We start from the raw sequence: 12,662 nt of genomic DNA on the forward strand, positions 1-12,662 counted from the left end.
AAAATTTATCTAGAATACAAGCTAAATTGGATACAACTTGCTTGGTTGTTTAATGGACCTTGTATGCTGTGTGGATTGTCGCAACTCCTCAGCCTCAAAAAACAAAGTGTGACAGATCCTATATAGATATGCAAATATAAAAATACCTACATAGAAGTATTTTTCAGTAACATCTTTACCCCAAAATTTTTAATTTTTCTGTCACATGGCCCTACATGGCCCTAGTTCTATAACATCCTATTTTGAATGTTTCTGCTTCTCAGAATATCGGCGGCTGTCTGTTATGTTGAAAGGCAAAATACGATACGTGTAAAAAAAACTATTTCAGAAGAATAAAATTTTGAGCCAGGCATATATCTGAAAATCTATCAAGCGGTGGACAAATGCCTTCTTAAAAACCTTGGTGTATACGTGATACGTGTTCAATGTAATAAAAAAGGATTTCACTTTTAAAATAGCTGTCAAAATAGTGATAGAAGGAGCAAGTCTTATAAAAGTTGTATGAAGACTTGCAATACTCAACGGTGCCGCAATAGATCTCCTTGCACCAAAGGCAATACTTTGTTCTTTTAGTGTCTTCTTTGTACTGCAAAATTTTGCTTTCAGCTTCCTATGCTCCACCCAGCAAGAGCTAGTTATCAAAAATTGAACGATTTTCCACAAGTAACTTAAAAATTCAGCCGCTTGAACGTATTTGAGAAATATCAACCAAAATGCAATTGTAATAGGCATCTGATTTTCAATTGCAGTGTAATTAAAACGATAGAACAATATGGGTTGAAATACTCTTTACTTATTCTACTCACTAACTCAAATTATGCCTCTATATTGCAACAAAAAAAAAAGTTAGCATAGCAATTAATTGCAAAACAAGGAAATGACAAAAACAAAACAGATTCTTTGTCATTGTGACTTCATGCTTGGTTGTAGTTGATGATGTACGATATGAGAATTATGATAAAACTAGAAAACTATTGAATAATGCTTTCTATAAAGAGAGGAGTCTGCAAAAAAGGATTGTTTGGGCATGCTAATAATAATATTCGGTTTCAGGGTCCTCTTACTCTATGTTAACTTTATATCTGAACTCAAGCATACTGCAGCTGAGTCACTTGATGACGTCATCATAGTCCATTGCAGACTCCCCCTAGATGACTTTAACTATAGCTAAAACATGACTGCTCTAGGCTGCTATACCTAGAATGTCAGTATAATAAGAGCATAATTAAATAATTTAACAGTTTCTCTTGAAAATTAAGCTAGCTGACGTTGCTTTATCGTACCACTTGGGGTCTGAATTTCTTATGTACAAAAGCTCCTCCTGACAGTTTTCATTAGGAAACTGGGAACAAGCTTTGCATAAAATCCAAAATGTCGTAGTTTACGATAGACGACATACTAATTTTATAATGAACAATCAAATACATTAAATTACATAAATCTGACAAAACTTGGGTGCGATATGAATATAAATTACATTTTATCATTAAGTTTTTCCTGTTGGGATAATTTCAAGAAATCTATAATGCAATTTCCAGCTCTCTGCTTCGGAGTGTCAACCTTCAGTGCTTTGGGATGTATTTGTGTCCAAATGGACTGTACTATAAAAGAAAAGCAGAACAAAGTTAATAGCAGTGAAACCCTGAAAACCCCTTGCTATACGACCAAGCCTGTGTTTTGACATACTACTATCATGATTACTTTCGGATGATTCAGTGTGAACCCAGCAATAACCTCGTTCAAAACAAACTCTGAACCAGAACAATCCTACTGAGATTATTACTGCTGAATGCAAATGTCATACATTGACGTACAGATGCCAACCGGACATGTTTAAACCTCGTTCAAAACAAACTCTGAACCAGAACAATCCTACTAAGATTATTACTGCTGAATGCAAATGTCATACATTGACGTACAGATGCCAACCGGACATGTTTAAACCTCGTTCAAAACAAACTCTGAACCAGAACAATCCTACTGAGATTATTACTGCTGAATGCAAATGTCATACATTGACGTACAGATGCCAACCGGACATGTTTAAACCTCGTTCAAAACAAACTCTGAACCAGAAAAATCCTACTAAGATTATTACTGCTGAATGCAAATGTCCTACATTGACGTACAGATGCCAACCGGACATGTTTAAACCTCGTTCAAAACAAACTCTGAACCAGAACAATCCTACTAAGATTATTACTGCTGAATGCAAATGTCATACATTGACGTACAGATGCCAACCGGACATGTTTAAACCTCGTTCAAAACAAACTCTGAACCAGAACAATCCTACTAAGATTATTACTGCTGAATGCAAATGTCATACATTGACGTACAGATGCCAACCGGACATGTTTAAACCTCGTTCAAAACAAACTCTGAACCAGAACAATCCTACTAAGATTATTACTGCTGAATGCAAATGTCATACATTGACGTACAGATGCCAACCGGACATGTTTAAACCTCGTTCAAAACAAACTCTGAACCAGAACAATCCTACTGAGATTATTACTGCTGAATGCAAATGTCATACATTGACGTACAGATGCCAACCGGACATGTTTAAACCTCGTTCAAAACAAACTCTGAACCAGAACAATCCTACTAAGATTATTACTGCTGAATGCAAATGTCCTACATTGACGTACAGATGCCAACCGGACATGTTTAAACCTCGTTCAAAACAAACTCTGAACCAGAACAATCCTACTAAGATTATTACTGCTGAATGCAAATGTCATACATTGACGTACAGATGCCAACCGGACATGTTTAAACCTCGTTCAAAACAAACTCTGAACCAGAACAATCCTACTAAGATTATTACTGCTGAATGCAAATGTCATACATTGACGTACAGATGCCAACCGGACATGTTTAAACCTCGTTCAAAACAAACTCTGAACCAGAACAATCCTACTAAGATTATTACTGCTGAATGCAAATGTCATACATTGACGTACAGATGCCAACCGGACATGTTTAAACCTCGTTCAAAACAAAATCTGAACCAGAACAATCCTACTAAGATTATTACTGCTGAATGCAAATGTCCTACATTGACGTACAGATGCCAACCGGACATGTTTAAACCTCGTTCAAAACAAACTCTGAACCAGAACAATCCTACTGAGATTATTACTGCTGAATGCAAATGTCATACATTGACGTACAGATGCCAACCGGACATGTTAAACCAAACACGTTGCTCGCGTTTCGTAGACGCATTAACCCAGCAAGTCGCGAAGAACTACAGATGCCAAGTTGATGCCATGTTGCTCGCATTTCGCTGTCGTGTTACGTGTACGCATTAAACCCTATAGCAAATCGCGAGGATGTAGCAAAGTTTTGGATTCTAGATTCTTAGCTTATGATATATCTTAAACTTCAAAATGCTGTTATTCGTTTCTTTCATGCGGTGATGCCGTCAAGAGAGAGCAATGGGCGAAGGATGACCAAGGCTTCCATTTTTCATTAGTGCCAAAGAAAGGAAAATTCTTTATTGGCATAAAAAACGCAGCTACGTTTTTAAAGCGAATAGATAAAACCATAAATAGATTTATTCTACGATAATTTTTCTAAAGGAAGTAGAAGCACCTTTACTTATTTTATGTTCATCAATAGGAAAAACAATGATACAAAAAAAATTTCATCTACTGTAGATGCCTTGTAAACATCAAAATGGTTTTCCTACCAAAAAATGTTATTGAAATTTCTTTTCTCATAAAATTTCTTTCTTTCATTTGCAAAAAATTAGTAAGATATCATTACTGTCTTTGGACTCTTTTTTTCTTTTATCGTCCAATTCTTCGAGAAATTTAGGAACGATTACTGTTCGTTTTTATACCCTGGTTGGACCCTAATATTTTGCTATCCTTCACTCGTGAGGGACATTAGTTATAAGCATTGCTCCAGCAACACTGTAGCAAGGTCAGAAAAATTCTACCGCCGGAACGCAAGTATGCGACATTTAAATAGTTACGTTCACAGATGTACACTCAATTTTTAAAGTGGATTTTTTGTAAGGATATTTCTCACTCGCCACGACTTTCTTATTTCAGGGTAGAAATTTACCTTGGAATTTCCTTGATTCCGCAGTTTATGCAACAATATCGCAGTTTATAACATGTGGTACTGATTGGGTAACTATACCGGTCACGTGCTCGCCTTTTTCTGATTGGCCTATTTCGATCCGCAATTGGGTATATATATATTTCCTTTCTTGAACTTTTCGATCCTAATTCTGAAGTTGCACACTCTATAGAGTTTCAGAAGAAAAGCTTGAGTTACGATGCATAGTGTTTTAAAGCCATTTTCAAATTTTGTACTGCCAAATAATTTTTAACAATTATAACTTACCATAAGATGAATCTCGAACTTGCATTCATCTTTACTTGGATTAAGATAGACTGGAGGAGCAATCTGACCAGAAGAATCGACGCCGATCAAATGGCCTGTCAAACTGTGTTGGAATGTGATGTAGTGATTTAGTGTTTCGTGGATCCTGAACTGGCTGGCTGCATCACCAACGCCCTGAAAAATCAACAAGAATTTGATATGAACTGATTTGATATCAATTAAAAACATTATAAATTGAATACACAAATTCAATAAAGATTTTTAAGAGCAACAAAATTAAAACATTTGAATAATCAAGCAAGGGCTAATGACAAGGGCTCGTTGGTGTTGTGGCAACTGGGGAGCTTGGGGAATAGTCCTGCTATTTCCTTTATTGCTTTGAATATGTTCCCTTCAGATTTTAATTTTTAGAGAAATTAACTAATTTACACCTTTGAATTTCCTGTAACACCAAGCATACTGTTTGAAGGTATTCTCTCAGACAAAGTAAAAAGTGTGTCCAAAGACATTTATAGCAGTTGCTAGCCATTGTGCTCAAAGGGGGTGCTCAGGTCCAATTTGTCAAACAAAGTGAGGGAGCCACCCTTTATTTTCCTACAGGTCCAGAAACTTCATGTTTCTGCAAAAAAAATTTCTCACAAAGGGGATATCACACCTACCAATGTCCAATTGTAGCTACAGCCCTGAAGTCATTGTCACATGGATATTTCAACTACCTCTAGCAATTATTTGACAAGATATACACTTACGTGACCGATTTATTAGGACGATCGCCTCGTATTAGGACGACGGGATTATTGAAAGACCATGATGTTATTATTGTTGAAAATTCTTGTCCCAATTGCAGCATAACTAGGTTTATTGTCTTGCTTAAAAATAAATGATCTTCGCAAATAATCATTATTTGCTTCTGTACTTGCCTGGGGACCTTCCAGAAATAATTGGACAAAATATTCAGCATTGATGCCTGCCCTGGCCTACCATTCTTTTAATTTTGTTAGGCATTGTTAGTTTATTGTTCTTGTAAGTAACATGTTTTGTAGACTTGCTGCAACCAAACTATCTTGCAGTTTCAGTAAACAAATAAGGCGCTAGACCCAAATGTTTTATTGCTTCTCATTTTCTTTCTGGTCGCTTTTGTGTTTTCAGCATTGAAACTAAAACATTGATTTTTCCCATTTCTCCCTGACATTTTGTTACTTTTCTATCATAGAAAGGTAGGCAATAAATTGAATTTTTTAGGAATCGCATTTTTATTGACACCATTTCTAAAATCCCACCAAAACAGTAAGATTTGTTCAGTCAGATGCTAGAATGCTAGTTTTGGGGCCGCCATTTTGTTATTAACCATCTTAATACTTTTTTCACGTAAGTGTACAGCATAAATAAGTAAACTTACTGTTGCAACAAGCATTCCATTGCCTATGGCCAGATGATAGCTAGGATTTGCAACATTCCGTAAGACAACTTTATTTTCATGTCGTGTCACAATTGTAAAATGAGCTGGAAAAACACCATTATACCATTTAAAAACGCTAGCAAACCTTTCCTTATAACTTTGAGATAGTGTTAAATGCCAAGGATTAAATTTTCACAATTTTCTTCTCTGCTGCTTAATACGGTATTACCAAATCATAATCATAATTATATGATCAAAGATTTTGATAACTAGTAAACAACTCAAATCATCTGTATATGTCGCTGTTTCAACATCCCATTTTTGACAATAATTGTGAGAAAAAAGACATTTTCCAAATGTTGCAACCTAACAAACTACAATACTACATGCTCAGCTTGATTAAGAAACCAAAACAGATATAGGACTTTTGAGCATAAAATGCTTCTCTCGCGAGAACTGCTGCATGGAAACATTTATAAGATCACAAGAAGTAAATATTTTCTGCATTTATACCTGAATAATCATTGCCTTGAGAACCAAAGCAGTCAACATGACCAGTAGGAAGAACTCTAAGACATCCACCAGAACACTTGCTCTTTATTTGTATCCCACAGCCTGGCTTGAAACAATCCTGATGAAGAAATACAAATGCTCATATCATGAAAATACAAAACATTATTCTACAGTGTCTGTCCCTAGTTTTATTTCAATCTCATTCTTATTGCATTGAACATTCTCTTCACACTTTTTTTTAGAAAATGTTCATTGCAAGCATGAACTTTTAGCAGAATTATAATTCTTTTGCTTGTATCTTCTGGATCTAGGCAGCATTAATCTAAAACTGAGAGAAATGAATCAAAACCCCTTCATATAATTTAACAAAACAAATACTGAAAAGAAAAACACCTCCATCTAGCATTACAAAGATTAAGTCAATATTAAATGAGGTGTGTTATAAACAGGCAACTTCGTTTCAATTGAAGTATTGTTCTTTTAGAAAGAAAGGAAATTCTGAGACACCCTCTCCCTGCCATCATGCTAAAAATACACATCTGTTCCTTTTATCAAGGTACATATGGCAACACATCAATTCAAAAAACTATTTCAGTCAAAGCCCTTTTCATCCTTCACTTGTCTAACAATGCCTACCACTTTTTTGAAAAATTATTATTCAATAGGAATTCCTCTGCCTAAAATAGCTCCTTTTTATTTGTTTGAAACAGGTTTTGACTCTGACCTTTGCATGATTTCATTTTTGTCAAGAAAACTTTTAACAAAAATGGGTGCCATTTGGACCACAAAACAAACATGACAATGCATAACGAAAAGACTTACTAGAAGTGGACTAGTGGCATATCTATCAAGCTCTCTTGATGTTTCTTTAGCAATATCAGTAACAAGTTCTGAGCCAGATCTGATGGCCGAGCCAAGAACACCACCTATGAGCCCCTGTCAATTTAAAAGAAAGAAAGAATCCAACAAAAAGTCTTGATACAATTTGTTTCCAAATTACAGGTAAAAGGTAGGACAATTATCAATCTCAACAATAGATAATACTATAGGCTGATAATGTGCTGTTGGTTGCAACGGCGCATTACTAAAATCATACTTATTCAACCAGGGTGAAACATACAGACTACAGAAATTCATCATAATAAGAAGCTGGAATTATTTGTCAGCAAGATTGTACAAATCGTTGGCACTAGTATTGTTGTCATTGTTGGCATGTTACAATATAAATCCAAGCTCCACTCGGATCAGATTTTGAGACCAAATATGCCTTATTATCTTGTAGCCTAATACTGTAGCCCCTCTCATCAGGCAAACTTTGTTGCATTTCAGACACCATTTGGGAAGTTCTATCTCAATGAAGCAATTTTACAAGGGGATTTAGCATCTGCTATGACATTGGCTAAAGTAAAGGTCAGGTACAGTTTTATCTCATGATTTTAATGAGATTTTAGAAATCATTTTGTTTATCCTGAATGTGAGCAAACCCACTCAAACAGTTTATAAAATTTTTATATTGATTAGATTACATTAAACCACTCCAAAATAAATAGCTCTATACAAAAATATAGACAACAAGCAAATTGTGGAAGGCAAAACCTTTAAAATGCTGATTCTAAAACCGTTTGAATTTTTTTAATATGTTGTGTAGTTTTTAAAATCGAAATTTGCCCTCATCGATGGCAGAGGGAGAACATGGTCAGACCACTGTGTCACATGACCTTGCAACGTAAAGTGGTGGACATGAGGAAATGTTTTGATGTAATGTAGTAGTTTGATAAGGGTTTGATAAGGTTCATGACAGGTAGCAATCGTGCAAATTGTGATAAAAGCACAAAACTTGGTGGAAATACAGAATTCGATAAGCGTAACAAGATAGAGTAGAGACCTATCTTGGGAAAAAACCCTTGTGCTATTTTTAGACTGGGGTACTAATGCCCAGTACTCAGAATCTTACTGTGATAAAATCCTTTCTGTTAGCTTAAAAGCCACAAAACCAGGCAAACCTACACAATTTGACTTGCTGAGAAAAAACAAAAGTGCTCACCCACTTCAGAAATACCCCTTGTGTTATTTTTAGAACTGAGGTTCCTGTGCCCAGTACTCCGAACATTCTACTATGGCAAATCCATTTCTGTAAGTGATACAGCCATGAAACTTGGTAGACCTACACAATTTATTTTGCTGAAAAAGACCAAGAAAGTGGTTCTCCACCTCCAAAAATACTGCTTTGCCATTTTTAGACTGGGGTAATTGTGTCCATTCTATGGAACATGATATCTTGGTAAATTTCATGTAGTTTTCTATACAGCCATGAAACTTGGCAAACTTACACAATTCTATTTGATAAAAAAAGACAAAAGTAGCCGGCCACCTCAGAAATACCCCTTGCACCACTCAGAAATATCTTTAAACAGGGGTGCTCGTGTCTTGTTTACAGAACATGATATCAAAGCATATTCTGTATGACTCCAGGCATGAAAAACAGTTCAAACCAGGATGTACATAGAAATGGGAGAACTTAAAGCACAACCATTAAATGATTTTATTTCCAAGTTTACTAAAAAACTTAGAATGCCCATATTGTTATTACCTTATCAAAAGATATTTCAGAAATTTTATCTCATTATTGTTTTAAATGAAATATGTTGAGTTGGAGCAAATTTCAGAAAAATATAACAATTAGGTACTATAAAACTCTAATAGAATTACTATAAAATACTATAAAATTAGTATAAAATAGTACTATAAAATTTTGAAAACAGTGCATTGAAACAGCAGGCAGTAACAGAATAAAATAAACAAACATTGTACCCTGAAGTTAACATATTTTCTTCGGATTATTTTTAAAAAAATATCATCAAGTAGGTGGAACAGGGCCTGTATAGTAAGAGGAAAGCTTTAAACAAAGATTATTCTACACACTTTGATATGAGCATGATATCTTGAAAAATACACCTTAGGAATCTTAAAAATGTCAAGCCTTGTTCAATCCCTCCCCCTGCTTGGTGACTAGTCTAGTGATTTGGCCTAGTCTAGTGTATTGGATTACTTTGTTTCCAATTGCATTGAGAGGAAATAGTAACACCAAAAAATATTAACATTTGAGTAAAACTAGGTATGTTGCTACTTACAGCTGCCCTTCGACTTGTGCTCTGTAAAGAAGAAAAAAATTGCTATTAGAATCTTGCAACTGTTGGATGGTCCAAGCAGCCCTAGATAACTGACCATTGGTGCAGTTGGTCTAATATTAAAAACTTTGCAAGTAAACCCATATAATGCAGCTATGTAAAGACTAACTTGTCTTTCAAGTTCAGCCATTGTCAGGCTTTGGCTATTTTCATGTTGCAAACAATAAGTTGGGGCCTAGGCCAATCCTCGCATAAAGTAGTAAACAGGATTATTCAGCATAAAGGCTAACCAACCTTTTGTTGGAAAGGCACTACTATAGGTGCCTGCTGATTAACATAAACTGTTGTGTGATGTGTTGCCCCAACAGGTGCTGAAATGAGAAATTTAAAGAAATCATAAAGCTAAACTTACAAAGCCATGTAAAATTAGCTGTCCATAAACAGTAAAGCTTAATTTCTCTAATCTAAAATTTTTGGCCATATATTCTGCATGTTAACATTTTAACAAACATGGCTAATATGGCAACTGAAATTTTGGTATGCAAATGAAAACATAAAGAGTTAATGAAGGAATGTAGAGAATCTACAAAGATTTATATACACAATTATTCCTTTTGGCTTGATATCGTGTCTGCTACACTTATTGTTCTCACAAAAGAATATCAAACTTATTAACATCTTATTATCTTGAAGATATTTTTACTCTGATTATGCTAGTATAATGTTGTCAATCTTGCAATTGTCATTTACACTAGATCCAGTTTGCAGAGCATGGCCGATAATGACAAGATCAGGGGCACACCAACAGCCCCAAAACTAAGATGCTGAAGCCAAAAATGATCAGAAAATCCCAGGTGCACCAGCAGCAGATTTGAATTTAATGTTTTGAATCTTAGTTTTTAGATACATCCTTGATGCCCAGACAAATAAGGACCTTACATTAAGCACCGAGTTGCAAATTTTAGTTGGGGGGGGGGGGGCAGCATGACCAGCCCTGATTAATACTGTAGCAAAAGCTCATCCTACAAAAACGCCACCGCCCTCCCCCTTATCACCCTAAGGGCCTGGGCCTTAATCTAGGGCATTGGATATGATCCAGATTGGAATTTTCTCCTTGTGCAGGGGATAAATCCTCCATGCACATCAAGTATCAGCCACGATTGCAGCCACGCAATTTCTATTACAATAATTCATCCAGCTGTGCAGGACTCTTTTTGAATGTATCTTGTATGTACTCAATAATTGACGCTTTTAATGACATTTGAATTTGAAGACCCTCAGAGTTACAGATCGTCTAGGTTGCCATTACTTTTTGCTTGTGTACACACGAGGCTGGTTTTGTATACACATATGCCAAATAACAGCAAACATGTGAAGGATATTTTTATCATTTCTGGGAGTAAAATACACATGGAACAGGATGATCTAATTCATTACCATGCACAAAGTTTTCGAAGTTTGAGCAGATTTTGGCTTACAGAAACAATTCTCAACTGGTTGGGTCCCTCTCATTCTTATTTTTAGGATTGATGAAAGATGTTTATCTTTGCTATGTTGTTTTTATCACCACTAATGATGTTACTAATGTTTTTCTTTGAAATGTATACCCAAAAGTTACATACTGTGTTTTTATGGTAATTAGTCTCAGCCGCACAAAATCTTTATCTGTGCTATTTGCAAATGCGCAATTTTCATGGACATGAAACAGATCCCCCAAGCATCTTTCAAAGATTCCAATCTGGGATACGATTATTGCTGATTCAGTATTCCGAAGATTAGGCCTAACTTTATACAGCTTTTTTCTAAAAGTATAAAAACCTTATTTATAGCAATTTTTCCAAGCAAGGCTTTTGTAGTAGGTATTTGGTAATAGGTAGGCTCGCTGTAGGCGAGTAGGCCTACAAAATCCAAGTTAGGTTTCGTTATTTGAATGGAGTGTAGCTGCTTGTCTTTTCATATAAAAAGTAATATAGGTCTTACCTGGTGGTGGCGCATAGCCTTGCTGTGGATACTTTTGACCATATGGATAATTGGGTGGTTGAGCCATATCGCATTCGCTGGATGGGAATGAAGAATATCTCGTTGATTCGCGGAAATTATTTATGCGTCCTTCTCATACCATATGACGTAATCGTATCAACAACAACAACTTGCCTCTGTAGTTCCTGTTTCAATTTCCAAGTAAGTGCAAAACGTATCCCTGAAGAACCTAAGAGTTCAGGATCCACGCCACGAAATTGAAAGTGGGGGCACCAAGGCTAGCAAAAGCAGGGGTCAAAGCTTCTTCTCCTTTTTCTGCAGGTTTAAAACTACTTGCCTGGCAAAAAGTGGGGGGCCATGGCCACCCGGCCCCCTGGTGGCATGGGCCCTGAAGTTAAAACCAAGTTCGCAGAGGTGTGGCCTTTTTTGGGAGACCTCAGGTGCACCAACAGCCCCGCAGACCAGGTGCGGTGGCGCCACTACTAACACTTTTTCCAGGATTTAATTAGATTTGCTTCAAAACCCATTTTCAACTTTATCACTTGTTTAAAGAAAGAGTGCCGTCAAAAAGGGAAGGCCGAGCCCCTGTATTGACACCACACAATAATTGAATCTATTTATCCGCCTAGTTGAACCCGGCCCCACCGAGCCCCACCCTTTTAGAGTTCTAAACTGATGGCATCACAAAGACTTTTTTTTAGAATTTTTGAATTATTGGCTCTTTCCTCGGCAAACCTCTGTATTTGGGTTTCTGTCCATAACTTTATGAACAGACCCAAAATAACTGTTATTCGTTAACAAACATCTTTCATTGGCAATATCTCAACTGATTTTAGACATATTTGACTAATTTTGCATATTTGAAAGTATTTCATGGTGTTGTAAAGTAAGGTTTGCGTCATATGGTACTGCGTAGCGGCGTGCGCAGCGAATTACAACTCAGCACGTCAGCAATAAATCAGATTACCGTATTTACTCTAATATTCCCGCTTCTCTTTTATTCCCGCCTCTCTAGTAATCCCGCTTGTATTTCATAGATTGTATGTAAGAATAATCCCGCCTCCCCAGTAATCCCGAATGCGGAATTGAAACTTTTAATTGGCATTTGCTATTCTTTACACACTTTGTATGGGTTGAAAATCAAGGATTGAAACTTACGCTTGGAGTGAATGGGTTAAATCACATGATAATGTCATAGACGGGAGAGGGCAGAGAGCTGTCTTATTTTGCAAGTTTATCAAACATCCAAGTCTCGCAGCTTAGAAAGACGTTTGATT

General features: G+C 36.2%; 1 protein-coding gene across 1 annotated transcript; it reads right to left on the bottom strand.

The window, feature by feature from the left end:
- Window positions 1–1,298: 1,298 nt before the first annotated feature.
- On the bottom strand, window positions 1,299–11,544 carry LOC135684945 (uncharacterized). Its single transcript, XM_065200656.2, has 8 exons — window positions 11,386–11,544; window positions 9,700–9,776; window positions 9,409–9,429; window positions 7,100–7,213; window positions 6,278–6,395; window positions 5,765–5,868; window positions 4,366–4,539; window positions 1,299–1,601 (listed from the first exon to the last, which is right to left on the bottom strand). Exons 1-8 carry the CDS (start codon window positions 11,450–11,452, stop codon window positions 1,563–1,565), a joined length of 714 nt encoding a protein of 237 aa, XP_065056728.2. The 5' UTR covers window positions 11,453–11,544; the 3' UTR covers window positions 1,299–1,562.
- Window positions 11,545–12,662: the final 1,118 nt, after the last annotated feature.

The sequence above is a fragment of the Rhopilema esculentum genome, chromosome 21 (assembly GCF_057945365.1).
Source record: "Rhopilema esculentum isolate cy_ngs chromosome 21, ASM5794536v1, whole genome shotgun sequence".
NCBI classification, from domain to species: Eukaryota; Metazoa; Cnidaria; class Scyphozoa; order Rhizostomeae; family Rhizostomatidae; genus Rhopilema; species Rhopilema esculentum.

Bases quoted from the DNA above. Each gene is read 5' to 3' on its own strand.
- LOC135684945 (XM_065200656.2), bottom strand. From the start codon at position 11,452: ATGGCTCAACCACCCAATTATCCATATGGTCAAAAGTATCCACAGCAA. The intron at 9,777-11,385 runs GTAAGACCTATA...TTCTCATTTCAG, and splicing joins AGGCTATGCGCCACCACCAG to CACCTGTTGGGGCAACACAT. The intron at 9,430-9,699 runs GTTGGTTAGCCT...TCTTCTTTACAG, and splicing joins TAGTGCCTTTCCAACAAAAG to AGCACAAGTCGAAGGGCAGC.